The sequence below is a fragment of the Pseudorca crassidens genome, chromosome 16, assembly GCF_039906515.1.
Source record: "Pseudorca crassidens isolate mPseCra1 chromosome 16, mPseCra1.hap1, whole genome shotgun sequence".
NCBI lineage: Eukaryota > Metazoa > Chordata > Mammalia > Artiodactyla > Delphinidae > Pseudorca > Pseudorca crassidens.
In genome coordinates, this window is record NC_090311.1 from 26013536 (window position 1) to 26040099 (window position 26564).

Sequence of the window (26564 nt, forward strand, 5' to 3'; positions counted from 1 at the left end):
TCTCTTTCCCTGCCGCCGCGGAGCCGCGCGGAGGCGGAGGCGCGGGTGCATTCAAGATTTGGCTCCACCCGTAACCCACCGCCATGGCCGAGGAAGGCATTGCTGCTGGAGGTGTAATGGACGTTAATACTGCTCTGCAAGAGGTGCTGAAGACCGCCCTCACCCACGATGGCCTAGCACGTGGAATTCGCGAAGCTGCCAAAGCCTTAGACAAGCGCCAAGCCCATCTCTGCGTGCTTGCATCCAACTGTGATGAGCCTATGTGTGTCAAGTTAGTGGAGGCCCTTTGTGCTGAGCACCAAATCAACCTGATTAAGGTTGATGACAACAAGAAGCTAGGGGAATGGGTAGGCCTCTGTAAAATTGACAGAGAGGGAAAACCCCGTAAGGTGGTTGGCTGCAGCTGTTCGGTGGTTAAGGACTATGGCAAAGAGTCTCAGGCCAAGGATGTCATCGAGGAGTACTTCAAATGCAAGAAATGATCAAATAAAAAAACTAGGCTCTTGTTCCTCAAAAAAAAAAAAAGTCATTGTTTATCTGAAATTCAAATTTAACTGGCCATCCCAGTTTTTGTTTTTGTTGTTTTGCTAAATCTGGCAACTCTACTCAGAATGCTGTGCTGAATAAAGGCACAGTGAGGTACAATCAAACTGTGTTCTCCGGAGTCAGACCCAGAGATCTATCTTTGCCCATCCATAAATCAGCTCTGTGATCTTGGGCAAGTTGCTTCCTTTCTTGGAGTCTCCCTGCCTCTTCATCTGGGAAATGGGACTAAAGCCGTAGGGAGATTTAAAAGAGATATAATGTCGGGCTTCCCTGGTGGCGCGGTGGTTGAGAGTCCACCTGCCGATGCAGGGGACACGGGTTCATGCCCCGGTCCGGGAAGAACCCACATGCCGCGGAGCAGCCAGGCCCGTGAGCCATGGCCGCTGAGCCTGCGCGTCCGGAGCCTGTGCTCCGCAACGGGAGAGGCCACAACAGCGAGAGGCCCACATACCGCAAAAAATAAAAAGAGATATAACGTCGATAAAGGTAGATGTAGGGCCATGGCTAGCACATAGTAGGGACACTGCACCTCAATTTCTTACCCGTAAAATGAGGTAATCACTTACCCTGTGGCGTTTTTCAGAGGATTAGATGAAGTTATGGATGTCCAGTGCGGAGTAGGTGCTAAATCATTTGTAGCTATTATAATAACTGGCAGACATTCTGGAGTCCAGGCCTTCCCAGGCCCCAAGACCTCTGTCCTCCCACCTCCCCTCCCACATGTTGCAAGGGCCAGCAGCCTTCCTGGCGGTGCTGGCAGCCCCCTCCTCTCTCTGGGGGCTCCCAGGGCCGCTGCAGCCACACCTCCTGCAATTAGATTTGTAAGTGGGAACAGGCTCTTGTCAGAGGCTCCTGATTGGCTCCAGGCAAAAACACAGTTTAGCACTCAGTCAAGCTGCATTTCAGGGCCTCTGTCTCTCTCCCCTCCACCTCCCCCTTTAATTGCAATCTGTTCGGTAATTTCCTTTTCCAACACTGCAGAACTCAGAGAAGCTGCGGCGCAGGAGCCGGGCAGGGAGGAGGGAAAGAGAGCTGCTGCTCCCTGCGGTGAAACTGCTGGTCCAGCACTGTGTCGTGTGTGTGTGTGTGTGTGTGTGTGTGTGTGTGTGTGTGTGTGTGTGTGTGTGTCTAGAACCAGACACACATGGGTATGTGGGGATACAGCCAACAACCAGGCCCCTGCAGGGTCAGACCAGGGCACCCACTTGTACCAGTCACTTGGCAGTTACCATTTATTTAATCCTTGTAACAACATGGATAACTGTAGGCATTACCACTCAGTTTGAGGACAGGGCTCACAGAATCTGAATCACTTGCTCAGGATCACACCAGAAGAATGCGGCAGAGCCATAATTTTCACCTGGGCCAGTTTGACTGCTGGGCCCCAAGCTCATACCATGATACCTTTTCCCCTTCTGGCTTCTGAGCTCAGAAAAGGAGCTAAGGAATCCTCCTGCACACAGGAGCAGGGAGAGGTTTCTTTTCCCAGAGTGAGCAGCAGTATCCCAGGGACAAAAAGCCTTCGCTAAAGAAGTGAAGTCCTAATGACAGAAATGCAGAGAGCAAGCTGAGTCAAGGAGGGGCAAGTCTTGTGAGATAACTTGTGTGGATACCTGCAGCTGAGAGCTGCAAGGGTCGGGGGCAGGACTACCACTTAGCTCAGGGAACTGCTACTCCTGTTGCTCATTCACTGATTGGATCCCTTCAGCAGTCCTACAAGTTAACCATTTCTACCCCTTTCCCAGTTGAGGAAACCAGGGCTCTCAAAGGTTAAGTCACTGGCCTAGAATCACACAGCTAGGAAATGGCTTAGCTCGGGTTCCCATCAACTAGAAAGACCATCTTTCCCCAGGGCACCATCTTGACTAAACACAGGGCCGCGAACAGCAGGGAGCAGTGGGGAGCGGGGCTCCCGGAGACCAGGCCAGAGGCCTACCTCTCCCTCTCACTTTGCCACCCGCCTCTTCACGACCCACCAGACCTTTCTGCAGAGCCCAGAGGTGGCTGCTGCTCTGGAGGCCACCAGCAGGGGGCGCAGGTGGTGGCTGGCTCCACCCTGGCAACAAAGGAAAGAGGCCGGGGAAGCGGTCGCCCTTTGGGCCTCCCTTCTCCCCCAGGGCTCTGCAGCCCCCACCAGTGCCCTGGCCCAAAAGGAGGAGAGGGAGGGCTGCAGCGAAGGGGCAGCAGCCCTGGGAGCCCACTTACACCGCTGGAGGGGCGAAAGAAAGGAAGGGTCAGCTGCTGAGTCACACACCGACAATGTCCGCCCTGTCTTTCTTTGCCTTGTTAACGAAATGCGTGTTCCTAAGACTGGACAAGCCTGCCACCCGGGCCACTGCTGACCCATATGGGAAAGGATGCCCCGCACCGGGGTACAAGCCGTGGCACTAGCTGAGGGCCTCTCAGCCTGGTGCCTTTGTGTTGCGCACAAGCTGTCCAGCCATACTGGGTGGCCCTGCCTATTACATCAGCCAGACCTCTCCCTGGGCCGGGCTCTCAACACTCACATCCCCAACCCAGTCCCCAGTCCCTCCTGCACGACCTACTCTGGAGAGCTGGTGCCCATCAGCCTCCTTTCTTCAGTTTCCCTGGCCGCCGACACGGCAGAATCCTGTGCCATGGCGCTGACACATCACTCCCAAGCCCCTCAGATTCTGTCTGGGGTATGAATGGGGGCTTCCCTGGAGCCTCCGGATGACAGGGCCGAAGCACTTTTCCTGCCTGGATGCTACAGATGGCCTTTGGAGAGAGAGGGATAAGGAGCTTTGGCTTATAAGCAGCAGCCCATCCCGGGGCCAGCGGATGCAATACAGCCCAACCTTCCCCTCAACTCCCCCAGCTCTGGTGTGGGTTCAGCCTGGATTTCATCCTGACTCACTCCCTAGGCCCCTTTCCTACCCTGAGACCTCCAGATCTGCCAGAGCAGCAGGTTGGGAGGAAGGAAAAGAGGGAGGAAGGGGCATCCAGGGGCTGGGATGCTGATCCAGGCCCGGGGGGAGGTGTCTGCACAGCTGCAAGCAGCCCCCCTACCCCCGGTCTGTGAATGGGCACATCACCCCCTCCCACCCGCCTGCCACCGCTCCTGAAACAGTTGGTCCTAATGAGCGCAAAGCAGGCAGGGCAGCTGTGTGCATTATCCATATGCATGGGGAGGTGTATATTTATCCTCACGTCCCACCCCACCCTGCAGCTGCTGCCAACCCCTATGCCAGGAGGGTGAGTGGGCACGAGCGCCCAGGCTGCTCAGGGCCCTGGGCCTCCTCTCCTCCCAGCCCTCCCTCCCCAGCCCACGCCCACAGCCTTCACTTGACCCATTTTGGAGGCAGAAGTTTGTGTGTGTGTTTGAGAGAGAGAGAGAGAAGAGAGTGCACACATCATTTCCCCAGTTGGTGCTTTTGATTTCCTCTGAAGTATCTTGATTGCGGACATACAATGGCATCTTGCTGCCAGTGCTCCCTCAGCAGCTTCTGGCTCTGCGCCGCCTCCTCCCCAGGGCCAGGGTTTTCTGCTGACTCCGGGGCCCGCGGCTGGCTGGCAGGGAAGGAGCAGGCCTGATCCCGGCTTCCATCCTTCGGCCTGAGCAGCAGGACCTGGAAGCCTAGCCACGGTCCTTCCTGCTCCTGGGGCTGGGGCCAACCTGCACCCTGAGGCCCCCACTCCACCTCCTCTTTCACTTGGACCTCCCATTGCCTCCTAGCTGGTCCCCTTGCCCTCCACTGCCTGGCCACTCAGGCCCTTAATGCTCAGAGCCATTGTTCTAAAACTCAATTCCCCTGCTCAGATGCCTGCAGAGGCACCGCTGCTGTGGGACGCGAAAGGTCAAACTGTTTATCCTGTCATTGAAGGCCACTCTGGTCTAACCTCAAATCTTTTTTGTGGACCTGTCAATCATGGGCTCTCACACATACCCTGAGCTCCAGATGAGCTACCCTCGCTGTCCTGCTACAAGTCCCCCACAATTTTATCTCCGCACCTGCCCTCACAGCGACCTCCTCCCTGGGGTGTCTACCCTCCCTCCTGTGCTTTGCGTACCCCTCCTTTAGGGCATGATTCAAGTCCTGCCTCCCCAGGAAGAGAGCCCGGTAGCCTCTAGCCCACAGGGCTCCCCTGTAAAACTCAGAGCCCCTGACAACCCAGGCATTTGGCATTCATTCATCCATCCATCTTTCATTCCTTCGGCAGATATCTCTTGAGCAGAGGCAGAGCATCTACAGTGCCTCATGTCCTGGCCTGTTCACTCATGCCTTTCTGACCTCACCACTCCCTGCTCTGCCCCTCACCCACCTTTCCAGCCACTCGCCCACTGCTCTTCCTGAAACAAGCGTCTTCTGGCTCCAGCCTTCGTGGTTGTTCCCTCTACCTGGAACACTCTTGCTCCAAATATCCCCAGATCTTGCCTCCTCACATTCTTGAGGTCTCCACTCAATGTCACCTTCTCAGCAAAGCCTTCCCCGACCACCTCCATTTATAAAAACTGCCATGCCCCCTCACCCCTACTGACAAGCCCTATCCCCTTCACCCTGCTTTACTTCCCTTCATAGTACTTATCATCAGCTGACATTTATTGATCTCTTGTTTGTCAGCTGTCTCTTCCCCACTAAGTTATTAGCTCCAAGAGGGCGGAGTTTGTCTGTTTTGTTCACCAGTGTATCACCAGCATTGGAATAGAGGCCAGCATTAGAAGGACATCAATAATTATTAGTTGAATGAATGAATGAGTGAATGAATGAAACAGGTAACGTCTTACGCTCTGAAAAATAAAAAATGACTAATATTTCATGTCCTCCAGGGGCACACAGGCTACTTGGGCCTGCAGCCTGTAACCTGACACAATTAGTTAAAATACCAAGTGAGAGTGTTAAGTGCATGGGAGTGAGGTTGGCCCAAAGGAACACGAATATCGTGATAGCTGTCAGTGCCTGAAAGCGGCCTGTGCCATCACCATCCTGGCATCTCACATGCATCATTCATTACTCTTCATACCCCCTCTGGAGAGGGTGGGGAAGAATGCACAGAGGAAGTGAGACTCTGAGGTTCGGTAGGCAATCCAGGCAGAGGGATCAGCAGAGCCACTGGGGCATGGAACCACATGGGCTGCTGGGGGACTGACTCTAAGCCTATGATCTGATGGGTGGAGCCCGGGGAGCTGCAGCTGGTAGAGGTGGCATTTGGTGTGGCTGGAGAGTCCCTATCCATTAGGCTATGAGCAGCCCATTTGCTCAGTGCCCTGCAGCAGGCACACATATGGAGAGTGTCCGATGACAACATCCGATTCACAACCAAGCAGCCAGGGCACCCACGTGTCAAGTGACTCACTGCCATTTTTTCCAGGTGGGCTAGAAGTCCACACCACCCTTAATGCTTAGTTCTTGGAAGCCTGCTCCCTCCTTCCACTTCTTACCTGCAATTCTGAGATGTTGCCCATACCACCTCTAGACCCCATTCTACAAACTGTTGAAAACTATGCCACACCCTACCCCCCACGTCACCCTCTTCTTGCCTCAATGTAAATAGTGAGAAATAACCTATGGCACTGAGCCGATGGATTCTCTCTCAAGAAAGACCCAATTGTTGAAGATCTAGTGCAAGGAGAAGTCATAAATATCCCAGTTTGCTGCAGTTGAGAGGAATTTACCACACAGCAATTATGGAAAACTGGTTGCCTGTGGAGGAAACATTCAGACTCCCAGTGCAGAATTCTGGGGTAAGTCCACTGCCAAGTCCCTGAATCATAAATGCCAGGGACAGGGGATTTTAGGGAAGAAGCCCTGGGCTCGTAAAGGCCTCCCTCACTCAGGGGATGTGATTCTCATACACAGGAGAATCTGGTAGAGGCCAAAGCTCTACCCACCAGATTTCTGTTGGTTCTTTATAAGAGCTTTCATTGTGGAAGGGTGTCTCGAGGTTGTACGTCACTGGAGGAATTCAAGCAGAGAGTGAAATCATCCTTCCTTGGAAGGGAAGCAAGCCTTTGGGGTGCAGATGGACAGGGTAGAGTATTGGGGGGGAGAAAGAGAGACGCCGAAGGAGGAAGCTGATGTTCTTAAGGCCAGGTCCCCTCCTGACCCAGGTCTATAAACCTCCCACCAGGAGCCCCCAACCCCAGCTGTCTCTGCCCTCACACTGATCTGTTTCCCATTCCCTGCAGCTTCCAATGAAGTTTCTAGAATCTTAGCCCTGAATCCCAGGCTCTTGTCCCAGCATTTTGGCAGAGTATAGGGAAGAGGCAATCCAAGGGTGCCCTCTATTTCCTTCCTTGCCCCTTTAAATGTAAGAAACTGGACTCAGAGGGTACTAGAACCAGTACCAGGATCCTAGGTTCCAGAGCCCACTGTTTCTAAAGCACCTCCAAGGAAGAGATTTCCAACATCCAGCAGGGAGAGCCTCACCTCGGAAGAGGGCTAGAGTGTGGTGGGGTATGTCCAGGGATACCCAGGAATAATTTTTTTCCTCCCCTTATCCCACAGCCCCCGTTTCTTTGTAGGTCTAGAGCACTTAGGTTGGGGAAGGACGTGTCCTAGACCGTCCCCCAAACACACACCTAATTTACATAAGGCAGAGGTGGGATGGGGTAGGAAATCCCCCAGTGGGCTAGTCTGGTCCTGAAAGTGTTCATGGCCTCTCCCCACCCACCCTCATACGGGAGCAAATGAAGGTGTCTGAGGAAAGGGCATGGTGACAACCACAGGGTCCGAGTGGGTGGATGTGAACGGGGCCTGAAAGAATCCAGAAATTAGGTTAGAACGCGGGGGCTCGACCTCCAGAGAGGGCCCTGGGACGCTGACACAGCGGCCTCCCGGTTCAGGGTGTTCCCGGCTGCCCCATCTGCCTCCCCCGCCCCCAGGGTGCCTTTTGAAGCCGGGAGGGGACTTTGATCTGGGGTCTGCCCGACTCTCAGCTGGCCAGCCAGGTGCGCTGGGGGAGGGGCGGAGGGGCCGACCATCCCCCCGGGGCTCCCCCTCCCCCGGCCCCCTGCACCCCGCCCCCTCCCCCCACCCCCGGGCAAGGAGACTGTTTCCGGCTGTTGCAGGAGGGCACCCGAGCACCCCGACTCCACGCCTTGCAGCTGTTCCCCAGCTGCCCGGCCCCACCCCAAAGACAGCTGGGAGAGAGGCTGGGGGCGGGGAGCGGGGCGCAGCTGCTCGGCTCCGGGGCTGGGACCGGGGAGGGCGGCGACATGAAAGAGCCTGGACCCGCCGGGGTGGCGGGCGAAGGAAGCCCCCAGGCGGCTGCCTCCCTGCGGGCTCCGCACATCTGGCCCACAGGAGCCGTCAGTGGGGAGGGGGAGACGCGCTCCACTCCTGACCACCCAGCCCTGCCTGGAATGGGGAGGAGCGATCACCTCCCCGGAGGGCGGGGACGGGAGGGCACGGCTGGGCGGGGGCTGTGAGAGCAATATCTCGGAGTCTGAGCGGTTAGCCGAGGGAGGCACAGGGCGCGCCTGTGGCTGTGAGAGGTGTCTTGAGTGTGCAGGGTGAGGAAGGCCCCCACGCCTTCTCCAGCTGGCCCTGCTCCTGGGGCACCTCCAGCTTTCCTGGCCTCCTCTGCCCCTGACCCTTTTGGGAGGTGGGTGACAGCTGCTCCTGCAAAGCCAGGGACAGCTGGGTAGCTGGGGACAGCTGGATGGGGTGAGCGTCTCCCGGCTTCCCTGGCTGCCCAGGCACTCCAGGCCATACTACACAGTTAGCTGCTTGGCCTACAGCCTATGTGCCTGGGTGTCTATTTGCTAGGGTGGGCTTTCAGAGCTGGAACCTGGTGGGGTTCAAGCTCATCGCGCTACCACCAGTCTCCCCTCCATATCCCAGTTTCATTGATGTACCTGGAGAAAGAACCTCTTCCATCAGCTAAAACAAAACTAGGCCAAGTGGGAAAGAAATTGGGCAGCTTTCTGTCTTGGCTCCCAACTCCTGGCACAGAAGATGTCCCAGGGTTCCTGACAACCAGAGAAAGCGACAGTGAGTCAGGAGCAGATGTGAGTGGACTTAAATGTCTATCTGTCCACCAGCACCTGGCCCCAGGCATCCTTCCACCCTGGGTTGGAAGGGCACTGTGCTCCAGCCATCTGCCTCCCCTCAATAGCCCCAAACAGGTGCAGGGGAAGAGAAAGGGGCAGGCCAGCTGTTGTCATCGTGCTCCTGGCTCTGGCTCCTTGCCAAAGTGGGGAAGGGGGAGAAGTGAAGCAAGGGTCCACCCACCCCCACACTGAGTCATTTTCTACTCCCACAGGATGGGAAGATGGAGGCACTAGACCAACACTTTTGTCTGGCCAGCCCGACTGGCGGGGGGACATGGACTGACCATGCCCTCCAACTTGGGTGCTTATTTTTCTGAGAAGAGGGGTAACTAAGAGTCAGTGAGGGTTGGACCCCTGGTGCAGGACTTACCCATAGTTCCCTGTCTTGCTCTAGGCTTTCTGGGGCGGGAGGCATTCAGGCTCAGATTCTACCCAGACAAGGGGAAAGAGAATTAGGCACCCAGGAAAGGTTGACCCTCCTACTTTACACATAAGCAGATCCATGCAAAGTGTTGGGCAACAAATCAGAGATCCAGCAACCCCCTCACACCACTCCTGCTCCAACAGAGGAGGGCTTGGTGTGCCCCAGCCCCTCCTTCCAGCCCACGGGTCCCTGAGACAAGCAGGTCCCTGGCCAGTCCCTCATGGCAGCACTTCTCAAACCCCAGGATGTGTCAGAATTAGCAGAGGGTTAAAAATGCAGATTACTGGGAATTCCCTGGTGGTCCAGTGGTTAGGACTCTGTGCTTCCACTGCAGGACTGCAGGGAGCATGGGTTCGATCCCTGGTTGGGGAACTAAGATCCTGCATGCCGTGTGGCGTGGCAAAAAAAACAAACAGTTTCCTGGGCCCTCAGTGATTCCAAGTCCAAGTAGGGCCCCAGGATTCAGCCCTTTTAACAAGCTCCCAAGCATGCTACTCTTTGAGCTCTGCCAAAGGGGATGAGGGTAGGATGTCTTTTTCACCTTGTTACCCTAGCACTGTGCCTCCCAGAGCACAGGATTTTCCTGCCTGCCCTCCCTCCATGCTCAGGGGCAGGGGCTAGAGCCCAAGTTACCAAAGGAAGCATGGAGCTGAGTGACCCTCCCCGCTCCCCTCCCCCAATGGGGGCCAAGGCTCAGTTAGACTAAATTCCAAGATAAGGTCTGCTCTACTTCTGTGCCCTTGGCCCTACACAGTGCCTGACGCTTAGCATGTGCTTAATAAATATTTGTGGACTGAAGGAGGTAAACTCTGCAAGACTCATAGAAAGGTATTTCTTCCTTTGTCTGTCCTTGCTAAGAGCATGTTGGCAGAAACTCAAAGAGATGCCGGGGCCCATGCGGCCGGGGGCTGGGCCTAGGAGGCCCTCAGCAAATATTTGCCAAATGAACCCAAGGCTGAGACCAGACGCAGTTAGTACCTGACGAACTGACGTTCACAGGCCTGGAACAGGCTAAACCCCGGAGAGAATCAAGGCAAGGAGGGCAGGGGCTTCCATCCCTAGAGGGGCCCCTCCCCACACCAACGCCTGAAGACCCCAGGCCTGGGGGAGTTAGGGGTAAGAGGCGAGGCAGGGAGTGGGACTGCGCCATTATGTTTATTAGAAGGTTGGATTTCGGTGTGTGCTCTAGACAGATTACAGAATAAATACCTGCGCCTTGAGAACAGGAAGTCCACGATTCATACAAAGTGCTCACTACAGGAAGTCGCTGTGTCAAAATCCAGGCAAGGACCCAACTCCGGGCAGCCCCTCCTCTCCCGCTGACCTCAACAAGGGCTGTGCTATGGTTTTTTATTTTATTATTTCTTTTATTTCTCTTTATTATTATTAATATTATTATTATTTGCTTTTGCTGTGGTCACTATCATTGGCAAGGTTCCTTTCCCCTTTCCTGGACATGGGGGTTCCTGTCTTTAAGATTCCATTCTGAGGCTGAAGGTGCCAAACGCTGCCTGAGAAGTGGCCTTCGAACTCCGTCTGGGAGGATGGCGAGAAGGAAGCAGGAGAAATCATTCTTGGTTTTAAAAAAAATTAAAAAAAAAAAAAAAAGCCCCACAATCTACAGGTCTTTCCTTATTTAGTCAGTGATCAAACTGCCCAAAAGAAAAACAAGAGGAGAAGCAGGCCAGTGGACACTGGTCCCTCCTCCCAGGGCTGGCTGAGGAGAGTTGGAAACTGCCCCTACCCCCAAGGCTTTAGGGGAAGCTGAGGCTCCTTCCAGCCACGGGGGTGGGTAGGGGAAGGAGTGGAAGAAAAAAGGAGAGACAGAGAGAGAGAGAGAGCTCAGCGCCTTGAGGTAGACGCTTTCCCAACTCCAGAGCCACCTGCAGCCCCGGCCCAGGCCAGCTCCCACTGTCACCTCCGAGTCCAGGAGATTCGTGATAAAAAAAAAATCAAAACAAGCCCCAAACAAAACAAAATCCAAAAGGAAAAGACTTGGGGAAATGAAGGAGGAAGGGAGGGAGGACAGGAAGGTAGAAGGGCAGGTCTCTGGATGCGTCATTCCCGAGCCACTGGGGGCTGAGGCGGGGAGATTCCCCAGCGCCCCACCGCCCGCGTAGCGTTAGCTCGTCACGTAGTGTTTGGTGGACGGCTGCCCATACACCCTGTAGAAATCCTGGTGGCCAGGCTGCTGGGAGGCGTCGAGCCAGTCTCTGACCGCCAGGCTGGGAAGGGACTGGGGGACGGAAGGTGTGGGCGGGAGCGCATGTGAGTACTCCTGTGAGGGCACTGTCCAGGGGAAGTGGCCGGAGCGGGGGTAGGGCTGGTGGCCGCCATGGTTGGCCACGGAAGAACAGTAACAGTTGTCCACAGAACAGACGAGAATCTTGCGGCCCCCATACTGGGGGAGCATGGGCTGCTGGGCGGCGGAGCCATTGGGATACTGCGATGGGGGGAACACAGGACTTGAGTGCACTGGTTGGGCGCCGCCCGGCAGGGCCACCAAGTGCTGCGTGGAGCTGCAGGGGCCCAGGGGCTGCCCTGACTGGCCCTCGCCGCTGGCTGTGCTCGCTGCCCCATACTGGCTGCCCACGGGGCCCGACGACGTCTCTAGGAAACTGGCCTCAGGGAAGGCCGTCGAGTGCTTGCGCTTTTCCGCCCCAGAGCTGCTCACACCACAAGGGTACAGGGGGACGCTCTGCAGGAAGGGCACCGGTGTGCTGAAGGGGCCTGTGGAGAGTTTGGGCAAAAGTCGCTAAAGCCCCTGTCCCAGGCAACCCAGGCCTCCTCTCCCCCGGGGACATTTTCCATCTGTAGGACCAAGCACAATACATCATGCACCATCTTGATGCTCACTACTCCGTTAGCAGGCAGATACTATTATCTTTCCCATCTTACAGCTGAAGAAGCTGAGGCTCAGGGAGGTACTACGGCTTGCCCAAGGTCCCACAGCTAGAAGTAGCAAAGCAGGGATATGAGGAAAGGGCTATCTGACTAGGCCAGGCTGCCTGTCAGAAGGAAGGTTCTGGCATTTACCCCTGCCCAAAGGGTTCTCTCCCTTTGATTGAGGATCCCACCCTCACCTTCTAGCATCTTCCGTAGCTGCTTCTCCTTCTTGGCCACCTCGTTCAGGAAGAGCTTGGAGTTCAAGTGGCCGATCTTAGGGGGAGAAAGGCTGCTGCCTGTACAGGTCTGGGTCCTGGGGGCAGTGGACGGGGCATCTGCTGTGAGGAGGTATCACCGGTAAGCCCGCCCTACCTCCCCGCAGTGGGCCTGGCCCTTCCTGTCCTCCCCCACATGTGTTCCCCTGAGGGCTGGTGGCCATCTGCTCACCTGTCCATTAGGATTTTCACAGACTTGGTGTTCTAGAGGGAGAGAAAAGGGTTAGTCAGTGGGAAAGGCAGCATGAGAGAGGGGAAGATGGAAGCTGCCCCATCCTCTCTCTCCCCAGGCAGGGCTGACCTTCTGATTCTGGCCAGAGTGTGGCGGGGCAGGGGGTGGGGTGTCTCCATTCTCAGAAGATTGAGCGCTTGCTATGTGACAGACAACACTGTAAGTGCTTCCTATACATCTATCACCTTATCTAAACGACTACCCTAGGAGGAAGGTTCTGCAAGCACTCAATCTTTTGCCCCAAAAAATCTTTGGGGCAAGATGTCTTTTGGAATTTGGAATTTTTTGGACTTTAGAAGGGAAATATGATGCCCGTATCATAATATGTGATTACAGCGTAGGACACTGTAATCTAACACATCAATGTTTCTGCAGCAATATGTTTTGTTGTTTTTTTTTTGGCCACGCCTCGTGGCATGTGGCATCTTAGTTCCCTGACCAGGGATCGAATCCCTCCCCTGCACTGGAAGAGTGGAGTCTTAACCGCTGGACTGCCAGGGAAGTCCCAGCAATATGTTTCAATATTTGTACCAAGTAAAGATCAATAAAGGCCATAAATTGTCAGCATCAGTTCAGGTCAGTTTTTGCTGTTAAATGAGCTGCCGGAACTTTTTTCTTTCAGTTTTCAGAGATTTCTAAAACTTTGGCATTGCGGGTAACAGATAATAGATCTGTATTATCAACCCCATTTTATAAGTGAGGGAGCTGAGGCCTAGGGAACATATATGACTTGCCCAAGGTCACAAAGCTAGAAGGAACAGGGTGGGAGGGTTTTGAATCCATGAAGGCTGGCTCCAAAGCCCTGTGAGCATACTGGTGGGGGGAACCAGTTGGGGAGCAAAGCATCACAGACTCCAATTTAGAAATGCCCCTTGGGGCTTCCCTGATGATGCAGTGGTTAAGAATCTGCCTGCCAATGCAGGGGACACGGGTTCGAGCCCTGGTCCGGGAAGATCCCACATGCCGCAGAGCAACTAAGCCCGTGCACCACATCTACTAAGCCTGAGCTCTAGAGCCCGTAAGCCGCAACTACTGAAGCCCACACACCTAGAGCTCATGCTCCACAACAAGAGAAGCCACCGCAATGAGAAGCCCACGCACCTCAATGAAGAGTAGCCCCCACTCGCCACAATTAGAGAAAGCCCGCGCACAGCAACGAAGACCCAAGGCACACACACACACAAAAAAAAATCTTAAAAACGCCCCTTGGGTCCCACCAGCCGGTCCCAGGCCCAGCCCACCTTCATGAAGCTGACGTCCTCCGTCTTGTCGAAGAGCAGCTGCAGGGAGCCCAGCAGCTTCTTGGCCTCCTGCATGCGCTCCCCGAGATGCAGCGCCTGCGCTGCGTTCTCGCTGCAGAACTTGGCCTGGGCCTTGTCCAGGACCTCCACCGTCTGCCGCAGGTCCTCATCCAGCAGCTGGTGCAGCTTCTCGTATTGCAGCCGCACTTCCTCCTTCAGTTGGCTCACCTTCTCCTGCGGGCACCGGGGCAAGAGTGGGTGGGCAGGTAAGTACTGGGGACTTCAGGCTGCTGCTCCTGCCTGTCTCACATACTGGATGGGGGAGTCTGGGACACCAAAGCCCCAGGCTGCCCAGGGCTCCCAAAGGCAAAGTCTGACCTGCCAATCCCCCACTGGTAGCACAGGGCTCTGGACAGGTACCCTGGCACCAGTGGGGGGCTCATCCACTGACGGTTCATTGAATGACTGACCAAGGGATTCTGGCATAGAGCCGACCACGCAACAGATCCTAGCCCAAGGCCCAGTACCCAAGCCGCCCCCCACCTCATACCATGGGCCTGGGCTTAGCTACCTCCACCAGGCGCTTGTCTGACTCGAGTTTGTACAGCTGGTCCTCAATGTCCTGCTCTCGCTCCTCCAGCCGGTCCTGCTGCTTCATCAGCATCTTCTGCAGAGACAGTTGGGGTAGGGGCATCAGAGGAATGGGTGGACACCATCCTTACCTCTACAGACAGACTCATCCTCTGGATCCTTCTTCCCAGACGACCTAAAATTTCTGCCCCCCCAACCCCTTCTGGCTCCCATGCAATCCCAGGGGCCTGGTGACAACTGTCTGGCCAGCCTGTCCCCAGGACGAAAAAGCCTGGAATGCTTCCCACACATATCTAAACCATAAACTTTCTGAGGGCAGGGTCAGGCCTGCCTCTGTTGTAAGCACTTTTCCTGTATAGACTTATCTAGTAATGCTATGAGATACATACTATTATTATCCTCATTTCAGAGAAGAGGAAACCAGAAAGGTTAAGTAATTCACCCAAAGTCACACAGCTAGTATCAGAGCTGGAATACAAACCTAAATGACCAGGTAGTAGGGTCTGTTCTTATCCAAGTCATGCTGCCTCTCTCTGGGGAGCACCATCTCAGAAATGATGCAGAGGGTCACACAAACTTCCTGGGTCTCACAGGCCCTCTGGCCCGGTCCAGAGATCTCACCTGATGTTTGCCTTACACTTGGGGGGCATAAAGCCAGCCAGCTGCCCCCTTGCTTGCTCTTGATGCAGAGAGCTAGGCCTCTGAAGTCCTTGCTAACTCCCTCAGCCCCTCAGTTGGACCTGGGTGGAAAGGAAACTCTGGCTCTCCTAAGACCCAAGGTCAGTCTGCTGGAAGGTTCGGAACAATGCTGCTCTTCTCAGCCCTTAATCTTCTGTCTCTACAAGCCCTCTCTTCCCAGACCTGCCTATCCCAGCTGTTCCAGACGCCCTGTCATCCTCCCTTGCCAGATACACCTCTTCAAACAGAGTCTCTCTCCTGCCCAAGATCCCTCGATGACCCCTCCTTCCAAACTCTGTAGGCTTTCTTACTTACAACCTGACTCTCCCAGCCAGGTGGGCTGGTATCCTGTCCCTGACACTGCAAATCTGAACTCCATGCACCCAGCTGGTGTTTTTCTGCAGCCCACAGTGCCTTCTCCCCATCCCTTGTCTATCCTTCAAAGCCCAGCTTAAGGTCCTGCTCCTCTAGGAAACTTTCCATGGCCCCTGCTCGGAGTCTGTGCAGGACCCTCCCTGTCTTGGCCATACAAGGGGCTGTCACATTCTGCTCTCCCTCTGTAGCTGTGCTGTTCAATACAGTAGCCACTAGTCACATGTGGCTATTTCATTTTAAGTTAGTTAAAAATGAATTAAATTGAACATCAGTTCTTCTGTTGTACCAGCCTCATTTCAAGTGCTCAATAGCTACATGCAGCTAGTGGCTAATGTACTGGACACCACAAACACAAAACGTGACCATCTCACAGAAAGAGCTATAGGAAAACACTATTCTATAGTCTGACCAACTGTGGTCTAATCGCCAAACAAAACTCAAGACCTCTTGAAAACAGGGCTTTGCTGCTGCATTTTTCCACTTCCCTTCCTAGCCGGGACCCACAAAGGCCCCAGCACCCTACAGATGCATAATGTGTTTCCTGAATAAACCCATGGGTTTTGCACACAAAACAAGGTTTGCAGAGCAGATTGCACAGAACCTAGCTTACAGTAAGTGTCCACTCAACAAGAAGTGGTTCTTTTTCTTCCTCTGTGTGGACCTCAAAGTGACCCTCAAGTTTGACCCATGACCCCCACTCCTGTCCACACTCAGCTGGCTTCCAAAAGACAAGCTGCCACCAATCCCTTCCTTATTCCCCCAAACCCCTTTACATAAGGGGAAACCAAGGCCAGTCAGGAGAGTTCAGCGACCCTGTTTTTTGTTGGTGGCTGCCCTAGAACCAGGGCCCTGGGGACAGGAAGAGGCAGGGGGTGAGGCTCTCAGGTTCTGAGCTGGGAAAGCCTGGGGCACCCCGCCCCCCACAACAATTTGACCTTTCAGTGACCCAGGACAGTACCTTAAGAGACAGGAGATGTTGCCCTGCCCCCCACCCCCAACCCAACATGCACATGGATCTGCTGCCAGCCTGAGAGTCAGAGCCTGTAGAGAAACACAGCTGGCTGGGCGCAGGAGCAGAGGTAGTCACACACCCTCCCTTCCTGTGAAACTGCCCCCAGTCACGTGAAAAGGGCAGGCGGCACCCCACAGTATGGCCCACCTACATGCATACACCTGCACGCACACACACAAGCACACGCCACCACCTGGGCCCTGAGACCCCCTCGGGCACACTGTCACATATACACAGCCCTGCACAGTGAAGGCTGGCCCTCCTGAAGGCCCCCGATGACTGAGGGAGGCCTGCCTGAAGGCAAGGTGGCCAGGGTACCACCGAAGGATATGAGACCTTTTTACCTCCCCTGTTACAACTGACCCTCCATTTTTTGCCTGCTGGCTGCCTCGTCCCCACACTCGGGAAGCACCTCCCCTGTTACAACTGATTCTCAATTTTTTGCCTGCTGGCTGCCTCGTCCCCACACTCGGGAAGCAGTCCCTCCAACTTGGATGCATCTCAGGCTCCAGGCCACTCCTGCCTTCCCAGTGCCCAGGATATCCGAGAGCCCAGGCCCCAGCCACACACACACATCTGTGCACCACGGTCTCCTGGCCCAACTACTTTTCATGACCAAACCCACTGGTATCAGAGTAGAGGTGCACCTGTAGCTAAGTCCCAGACGAGGGGCAGAAGAGAGGCAGCCCCAGATAGGATCTCAGCCCCACTTCCCTCAGAGGCCTGGAATGGGGCTGTTCACTCCCACCCTCTAGGCCCGTGGGAGGCCTCTGTCCCACTCCCCTGCAACCCGTTCAGGGAGTTCATGGCTGACCCCTCAGGGCACAGCCAAGGGAGGCACTTCCTGTCTTGTCCTGGGGAGTGGGGCTCAGCCCCTTGCGCCATCTAGGCTTTTCTCAGATCCTTTCCTGGCAGCACGGCCACGCTGGGACCCTGAGGTGTCTTCCCTTGGCTTCCAGGTCCAGGTCCTGGTTCCTGCCTGCCCAGAGCCCTCTGGGGTGGAGCCCAGTCCAGGTCTAGCAAAGGCAGTGGCCACACTGCCTAGCAGGTGGCTGGGTTTCATTGGCTCTCCCCCAGCTCAGAGGCCATCGGGCTTCTGTCTCCACTACAGAGGGAAGGGAAGGGCCAGGAATAGGAAGGAAACTGGCCAGGGAATGCCAGCCAGGGAGGGCTGGGCGGGGGGCCCACCATGGCCAGCTCACCCTTGCAGGAACGGTGATCCCTCAGGGCTAGGTGCTCTTAATCCTGCCACAGCCAACACCGGGGGGGGGGGAAGCAGGGGGCGGGGGGACACTGCTACCTCAGGCACTGGAAAATCAGGGTGGTGGGGAGGAAGGGAAATATCCACTTGCTGCCCCTTTAGTACCCCTCACCTCGATTCCACCAATGAATGAATCAGGTTGCTGAGAAGCTGGGAGATGGGGAACAGAGGAAGCAAGGACCCCTCCCCACTACCAGCAGCCTCCTTTCCATCCCAACCTCCCAGAACTACTGAGAGCTGAGGCTCCACTGCCCACCTGGGAAAAACCCACAGCTGAGAGATTTCCCAGCTTGATTCAGGGCAAGGCCTCTCAGTGTGGGGGAGGGCACCTTACAAACTGCTCCCAGCCCAGAGTGGGTCACCTGGATTGTGGCACACCTCAGGTGTGCAGGGACAGAGGGGAGACTAGAATGGTCTAGACTAGGAGCACTTGAGGGACCAGGCCTCCAGCAGGGGCAGGGGCAATTGGAGGCCCAGCCCCACGCTACACCTGCTGGCCCAGGTGGGACCTGCTTACTGCTGTCCCTGTCCTTCCCTAAGGACCTAAGGCCTTCCACGGTCTGCTCCTGGGTCTGTGAGGGCAAAAGCATCAGGAAGACTTGGGGGCACACCATTCCCACCCCTCCAGGACCCTCATATCTGTCACCTAATGTTCTAGACTCTGCCTTGAGCTGCTCCTCCAAAGCCCCTTCCAGCCTGGGGAGGGGGGCAATCATGAGCCCCTCACATTCCTGCCCTGGGAAAGCCTCACTCACAGCCCTCTGGAGACTGACTGGCCAGGCCCAGCTGGCATTTTTGATGCCAGACTGGACTGGGCAGACGGGTAAGGCCATTGGGACTCTAGGCTGTATAAAAGTTAATAAATGATAATAATAAAACCCTCAAGTCAACCTTGAAGAGAAGCAAAGTCAGGAGGGAGCAGGGCCCCAGGATCTGGGCCAGAGGCAGACCTCAAGTTTGTAGATGGGACCAGAGCTGGGACCAGCCGCCCCTGTGATGGGGTGGAGGCGGGAAGAGGGCGCTGGGCTGCTGGAGTACCTCTGCCTGCTGGGATCCCTGCCCAGATGACTCTCATGCCAGCTCCAGCTCTGGATGAAGCCCCCGCTCAGAGCTACCCCCTCCTAACCTCCTCCCCAGCTGCCAAAGCCGCCCCCCACTCTCCCACATAAGCCCTTGTCCCAGGAATACGTCAGCCTCCCCTCTCCCTGGGCCACAGCACTCCCTCCTGGTCTCAGCCTTAGTTGTCCCTTCCCATGCCTCAGCCCCTACCTGGGGCTACCATGTGGACCCCCAGGCTGCGGGCAATCACAGACCCAGAGAGAAGAGGCTACAGGGCAGGAACCAGGGACAAGGAGAAAGGCAGCACCTCGGAGGCAAGCCCCGGCAGACTCCAGAGAGGGTTTCCCAGCTGCAGAGTGGAATTAGCTTTTGCCATGCAGAGTGCACTGCTCTGGGGCAGCAGAACAAAGAGGCGAGAGAGAAAGCCCCCCTTTGTCTGTGTTTGAATGCCAGGCCAGCCGGGAAGGAAGGCTTTCCCAGAGCCAGGGATGAGGCCAGCCAAGCCTGCCTGCTCGGTCCAGGGCTGGGGCCCAAGCCGGGCTCCCCTTCTTCCTATGACCACCCCAAATGCCCACAACACAGCATCGCAGGATCCATCCGGGCTTCCACCTCCAAAGCCCACTACAGGCAACGAGCTCACCGAAGGTGAGTCTCCTCCCCTCCCCAACACCTCCACCAGGTGAGAAAGTCACACAAGACTCACACCCACCAACCAACCACCATCAGGCAGGAACACACTAGCGCTGTCAACGACAGATACGTGTGCACACTCAACTTCAACTCGCAGGTGAACGGCAAGCAGGGCACCCTCCTCTCACTCACACACACACACACACGTGCACGTCTTCCCCACCCCACAGCCACACACAAGACAACTCCGTAATTAAGTCAGTCACTCACATTGCACCTTCTCAGAGATACACACGTTGAGATACAAAAAAGTAGTCCCATGTGAGATGCACAACCAGATGCACTGGTTACACACGCGCACACACACACCTGCAGACAGACCTGGATGCACAGGCACCCGGAGCTGCAGCACGCAGTCATCAGCAGGGCGTGCATGACAGGCGTCTGGTCTGCCTGTGTCAGCAGGATCCTGGGGTGGAGGTGGGGGGCTGGGCCTCCGCCTCAGGCTCCTCTGCCCAGGGCCAGGGAGGAAGGCCAAGTCAGGCCCCCTCTTCCCGATCCTTCAAGATGGTCAAGGAAGGAGCAGCCACCTGACCCTCCCACCTCCCACCCCACCTGAGACCTCAGGATTATGGTCGGGGGCAGCGGAGAGCAGTGGGGTCCGTACCGCCTGAGCCAGGCTGCAGCCACAGCCCGGCTATAGCTGGGCCAGGGCGGCCCTCACTCCCAGAGCCCACCTGGAGACAGACACGTGGGGTGGAGACCTAGGATCCCCTCCAGGGTCCCAGGGCAGCCCCTCCGGCCATGGACAATGTGAGCAGGATGACCTCACCCCCAGCAGCTGCAAACCCCAAACTGGCCCAAGAAGTGGGATCCTGTCCCCAGAGAACATCTCCTCTCAACTCTAAACCTTCGAGAATGCAAGGAACAGGGTCCTGCGCACATTTCCAACCTGTCTGGGGTACTAGGAATGACACAGAGGCACAACTATGACCTACACACACACACACACACACACCCTGCATAGCCCTTCACAGATATAACTAGGCCTTATCTTGGATCTTCTTTCTATGTTGAAGGAGGTCATGAGATAGAGGTGCTCCCAGCTCATACCAGTCCCGAGTTCCTCACATGAACCCCTAAACCCAGGGGCTGGAAGAGGGTTTGACCACCTAGGGCCGCCACACCTGAGTCCACCTGTATATCCCAATCTTGGGCCCTTAGCCTCCCATAGCCCCAAGGGACAACACATTTGGGGTCTAGGCATGTCTTAGAGTGTTCTCTGCAGTCTACCCAATGGGCATCCAGGCCTCATGGCAACGTGGCTTACACATTGGCTTCCCAAGGGCAGAGTGGGGCAAGGACTTCGAAGGCCTGACTCTGAGACCCCCGGCTAGTCCCCTGCTAGGCGGAAGCCCTGCTTGCATTCCTGCTGGGCCCCAGCTCTAGGCCGCTGCACAGGTGGGTGCTTTGAGTATGCGTGTGGAGGACCACCAGGGGGAGATTGATCAGCGTTTCCTATTCCTAGCCAGTAGGGCATTTCAGCAGCCCCTGCCCCTCCCTGGGACAACAGAAGAGGAAGCACAAGAAGCAGAGCTATATCTTAAGGTGTGTGCCACGTTTCCACGCTTCTGCTCCTGCATCTGGGATAATTCTGTTGCCTTCATCCGTGGTACCAGCAGAGGCCCTTTAAGACAGACTCCCTCCCACAAGGGAAAAGAAGCCCAGGAAAACACCCCTCCCCATGGCTAGCCTAGAGAGGATGGAGTGCAAAGGGTTCTTCCATTCAGGTTCTTTGTGGCTCACCCCCTCCCCTGAGGGTGGGGCCCCTCTTCCTACTCGTTCAATAAGTCCAACTCACAGTGAGTGGCACTGGGCCATCGAAGGGTTTCCAACTCCAGTGCCCTGGGACACCAGAGAGAATCTGGAGGGCCTGGGGTAGGGGAGCCTGGAGAGGGACGAGACTCAGGCTGTGGGGCACAGATGCTGAGCGCACAGAACTGCACATCTGGCTGTGATGCAACCCGCTACTTCTGAGCCTGCCCACACCAGGAACAGGAACGAACACAAGAACACACACACACACACACACACACACGCACGCACGCAGACGCACACACATGGAGCTGCTGACAAAGTTCAGGGCCTGCTTCCATCCAGTTCCTTCCATGAGCTGGAGGATCAGGGACCTGCCGGTAGGAACCCCAGGGTATACTCTGCGTATGTGTGCCACCCCCCATCCCCCAACTATACAGACAGGAGACAGGTGCATTTGAGGGCAAAGCAGACAGTCTCAAAGACACTCACAAACACAGACCCACATCTACAGACACCCTCTTACTACCAAATCAGGTAAAATTGTGTTTTCTCCCCCACCTAAATGAAAGACACCTGAGCTCACACCCACCAACCAACCACCGATACAACTAAGGGCAAAGCCGCGGGTGCAGGCGCACATTCACTCATCACCCTGGTTGCTGTCCCCTCTTCTGTGCCTTTCAGCCTCATCTCCACCTTTCCCTTCCTTTCATTTTCCACCGTCAATCCCAGGACAGAGAACTGGACAGCCTTCCTTTCTCCTGCCTCTGCACTTTTCCCAGCCTCCTCCCCAGCCCTTGCATCTTTATTAATAGCAGCAGCTTCCCAATACTAGGGAAAGTCTGGGCTCTGCCTGCCCTGGGTGGGGGGCGGAGTACACTAGGGGCTCATTTGTTCCCCTAGGCCTCTGCCTTTTCCAACCCTGGTGGTGGGGGGAGGCTCTTCTCTCCATCCCCCACCCACACTTCCTTTAAGAAACCAGAGGCTCTGTCCTGGCACAAAACCCCAGATCTAGCCCATCCGATTAGAAACTAATTATACAGCAAATTTTATTTGTTATCCCTGCCCTCAGCCTGTGGCAACCCTCCTGCCTTTTGTTAGTGGTATGTGTATGTTTTTTAATTGCTGAACAGTGACTCATTCTGACTGGTCCCCCTACAGGAAACAGCCCCCATCTACAACCGTCCCCTGCTCAGAGCTTCCTCATAACCAAGCTCCCCACTGGCCTCCACTAGCCTCTAGGGGCCCCCACCCATAAACACTCCCAGTCCTACCAAAGCCCAACCTCACCCCCATGATATCACACCCAGGCCCCAAGCTGGGGCTTGAGATGGCTCAGACAGTCTCAGGCCAACCCCTTCTTTCTGGTATGACTCAACCCTGAAAGCCAGGGGACCTGGGAGGAACCCAGGAGGAGCCCCCCTCCGCTGAAGGGGACGGAAGTATTGCTTCAGTCCAGCTCCAAAGCCAGGCCAGCCCCAGAGGCCTGAGGGGGAAGGCGGTTTTGACATTGGCTGCTGCTACAGGGTGTATACAATGGGAGGGGATGCGGTTCCGTAATCACCCAGCCGGCAGCCCAGGGGAGCCAGCTGCCTGAAACCAGATTGCAAGGCGGCTCAACCTTAAACCCACAGGATTCTTCTTCCATCTTCCACTTCTCCTCCCCAAATGCGGGAGGGCTGTGATAGAGGGCTGGGCTGGGAGAAAAGCGCTCAGAGTGATGAAGACATACTTTAAGGTGTGTTCATGCAGACGCGTGCAATACGCACAGGCACACAGTGGGCAGCGATTCTCACACATGGAGAGCGGGCTATGGGGAATAATCCGAATAGCTGAGATGCTGTCCGGTGATGCTGTTGGCTGTCCAGGCCTTGGCCAGATAGATACCAGGAGTTCTGCTCTCCCTCCGGAAGCTCCCCCTCCAGCCCCCCGCCCCCCCCAATGTGTTTCCACTAGGGCTTGAAACGAACATGGCTGCTTTTGTTTACTTCCTCATTGGTATGCCAGCATCATGGATCATGTCAGCCACAGCAGCGGCACCAGGACACTCATTACATAAACAGCAGCTGGAGAAGCAGGACCTGGGTCACTCCCTTTAGTGACTTCCCGTAGGGCCTACGGAAACAACGCCAGGGGAGGGAGCTGCGCGCAAAACAGAAAAGCAACAGCCAAACTCTATCCCTGACAGCCCCACACCTCAATTCTATAAATGCCTCACAAGATGCCCCCTATGAGCACAGGTGCAGGAATATCAAGTACCGATCGGGGATCCTACTTCCCAGGACCTTGCCTCCAAACTTAAGGAGGAGTTTGTAAGGGAACCTCTGGCCTGATGTCACAAGAGTCAGCCTGTCCGGATGGGTGATCCCCAGGCGGTAGGGAGAGAGAGGGGGAGAGAGAGAGAGAGAGAGAGAGAGAGAGACAGAGAGAGACAGAGAGAGACAGAGAGAGAGAGTGTGTGTGTTTGTGTGTGTGTTGTGCGTGTGTTTGTGTGTAGGGTACTTGCCCGGATCTCATTCCTCCGGATCTCCACGTCGCACACCGAGTGTCCCTGATGCGCACCGCTGTAGTAGCAGCAGTACTGGCACACGGCCACCTGCTCGGCCTCGCAGTGGTAAAGGCGGTAGGCGTTGTGTTGCGGGCAGCTCCAGGCCCGCACATCGTCCGCCTCCACCAGGAGGTGCCCGCGGGCGGTGGAGGGCTGCTGCAGGTGCGTCTGCACGTGGGACTGGCAGCAGGGCGCCTCGCAGCGCAGGCAGACCTTCTGCGCCGGCAGCGGGGGGCCACGGCGGCAGAACACGCAGTGCAGCGCCGCCGGCGGCTTCTCCACGTGCAGGGCATTGAACTTCTCCACGATGTTGGTGAGCTTCAGGTTCTTCTCCAGGCCCGGCTTCTGGTTGTAGGCCTGGTTGCACTCTGGGCAGCGCACCAGGCCGCTGTCCTTGGCCCACGCCTCGCCAATGCAGCCCCGACAGAAGTTGTGTTTGCACGGCAATTGCACCGGCTCCACGAAGACATGCAGGCAGATGGGGCAGATGAGCTCCTCCTCGAAGCAGTTCTTCCAATTCTCCGCCATAGCGGCTGCGGGCAGGGGGCCCGGGCAGGTCTCCCCAACCTCTCAACTCTGGGGGTCCGTCCGGTGCCACTACAGGCCCACCAAGCCCCGAGCTCCGGGCCCCGGCGGCCCCGAGAGTCGCTCAGTCACCAGCGCCTTCCGCGCGCCCGCCCCCCAGAGGAGGGAGCCTCGGTCCTCACGCAGCGCGCGCAGCCGGCTGCGTCTCCTCCTCCTCCTCCCGAGCGCCTAGCGGGAGACCGCGGACTGCGCCAGGGCCGCGGCCGGGGCACCAGCCCTGGAGGGGAGTGCCGGGGTCCAAATTCCATATAAGAGGCCGCCTCCCGATCGGCGCAGCTAGGGCAGCGGCGGCCCACGGCCTGCACTCGGCCCCGCGGCTGACATTGGGGCGCGCCCCAAGGCGGACAGAGCCCGGGAGCCGCACACTTCCTCCAGCGACGGCGGCGGCAATGGTGGCTCTCTCCTGGCTCGCCGGCGCCGCGCCTCCCTCGCCTCGTCCAGGGTCTGAGAGGCCGGAGAAGCGAGTGCGGCCGCGCCAAGGACTGCTAGATCCGGACCAGGAGGGCGAGGCAAGCCGGTCCCCGGGCCGCGGCGCGGGCGCCCCCCGGCTGGCCGGCCGTCTGCGGGTGCGGGCTGCGGGGCGCAGGCGGGCCGACTCCGGGGCACTGCGTGAGCGCAGGGGCAGTCATTCAGATGAAATTCCAGTCCCCGGCCAGAGACACCAGCCCGCCTCTGCCTTCCTCCTCCCTTCACAAATAGAAACGGAAGGGGGAGGGAGAGAAGTGGAAAAAAAAAAAACCAACCAGAAAGGGAGGGAGAAGAAGCCCCGTCGGTGCTCCGGCCTGACCCCCTCGTCGCTACTTCTGCGCTCCCCCGAGGCCCGGCGCCGGGCGCCCCCGCCGCGAGAGACCCTGCTCTCCGTCTCCGCGCTGGGCGGGCGCCCCGGCTCTGCCGAGGAAAACAAGGATTGATCAAACTAGAAAGGAATTTTTCTCAACTGCTAATGAACAGGAGGCTCGGCTCCCGGCCCTCCCCTCCCCCCGGCCCTCCCCCTTCGCCACCCCGGCCCCCCTCCCCCCCCACTTTCTTTTCTTCTCGGCCTCTCCTCCGGCCTTCGGGGCTGCGGTCGGAGCCAGCCGCGGCGGCGGGGCCGGGCCAAGCCAGTCGAGCCGGACTGCCTCCCTCAGCGCCCAGCCATCTTGGGCTCCCGGCGGCCGCCGCGGTGGCGGCCGGGGGTTCGAGCGCGCTCGCTGGAGGGTCCTGCAGCGTTCTTTCTATCTCTCTCTCTCTGTGTTTTTTTTTTTTTTTTTTTTGTGGTGGGATTTTTTTTTAAGGGGAGGGCTGGCAGCCTCCCTCAAATTAGGAGAGAGAGAAGGGAGAAAATGCCAAGTCCCGATTTCTCTCCACCTCTGCTCCACCCACCCCGGTTCTTTCCAAAATATAAAAAAAGATTAGAATTGGAAGAAGTCGGCAGAAAGGCGAGCGCCCGCGGCCCCCGGCTGCTGCCCAGGAGACGCGTCCGGGGCGGGCCCGCGCCAGTTGCTCCGTCGGTAGGTCCGTTTGTCCGCCCGCTGCTTCTCATCTGGGGAGGCACTCCGGGCAGGGTCTCCGCAGCGGCTGTCGCCTCAGAGCTTTATCCTCAGATCAAAAAAAAAAAAAAGGAAGAAAAAACCCCCCAACACTCTCATCACAGCCACCTTCAGCCATCTTGCGCGTATTATTATTTCAGGAATAATCTGTTTAATAAAAATAGCTGCGTCTCTAGCCCCCTCCCCCGCATCCTGGGCTCCCCGCCCCCTTTTAATAATGATCTCGATAATAAAAATGATCTGCGAGCCGGGCAGTCCACGGCTGCCTTTTCCTGCCTCGGCTCGCTCGGGCTTCGGCTCTCCTTCTCCCAGGAAGGGGACGGGGGTGGGGGGGGTGCTCGCCGCTGGGGCTGGGGTGTGTGGGGTGCGTCCCTGCTGCCCGCCAGTCGGCCGTCTCAGCCTTAGCAGGGAGGGAAGGGCACCCTCGCAGCTACCGCACCGTTGCGAGGACGGCAAGCGGGGGAGGGGCCCCGACTCGCGGGACCGGCAGGAGGGATGCACAGAGGTCCCCGATCTTCCCGCCACGGCCTGGCCTCGGAGTCTGAGCCCAGGGATAGGGAGGATACAATGGGCTCGGAGCAGAGTGCGGCTGGCAGGGTGGAGACGCGGGCGGGCAGCGGGCTGCGGTGAGCCGGAGTCCCGAGCTAGGGCGGAGAGAGGCGGAGGGTGGTGTCCCTACATCAAGGCCGGTCCCGCTACTCTGCAAGGGAAGGGCGGGGAGACTGGGAGGGGGAGGAGAGGAGAAAGCAGCAGCGCAACAGCGGCGCCTGTAATCAGCACCCGCTGGTTCTGCCCACCCGGCACCGGAGAAATAAGCAGACGCGGAAGGGGGGAGGAGGGGGCGGGGAGTATTGTCCGGA

General features: G+C 57.0%; 2 protein-coding genes across 2 annotated transcripts; one reads left to right on the forward strand and one right to left on the reverse strand.

The window, feature by feature from the left end:
• On the forward strand, window positions 1–525 carry LOC137208418 (small ribosomal subunit protein eS12-like). Its single transcript, XM_067708873.1, has one exon. It carries the CDS (start codon window positions 84–86, stop codon window positions 480–482), a length of 399 nt encoding a protein of 132 aa, XP_067564974.1. The 5' UTR covers window positions 1–83; the 3' UTR covers window positions 483–525.
• A 9595-nt stretch (window positions 526–10120) lies between these two features.
• Window positions 10121–25170, reverse strand: TRIM8 (tripartite motif containing 8). The gene is made up of 7 exons (XM_067709527.1): window positions 24919–25170; window positions 23549–24780; window positions 14190–14285; window positions 13619–13852; window positions 12318–12349; window positions 12068–12183; window positions 10121–11714 (listed from the first exon to the last, which is right to left on the reverse strand). Exons 2-7 carry the CDS (start codon window positions 24116–24118, stop codon window positions 11107–11109), a joined length of 1656 nt encoding a protein of 551 aa, XP_067565628.1. The 5' UTR covers window positions 24119–24780; window positions 24919–25170; the 3' UTR covers window positions 10121–11106.
• Window positions 25171–26564: the final 1394 nt, after the last annotated feature.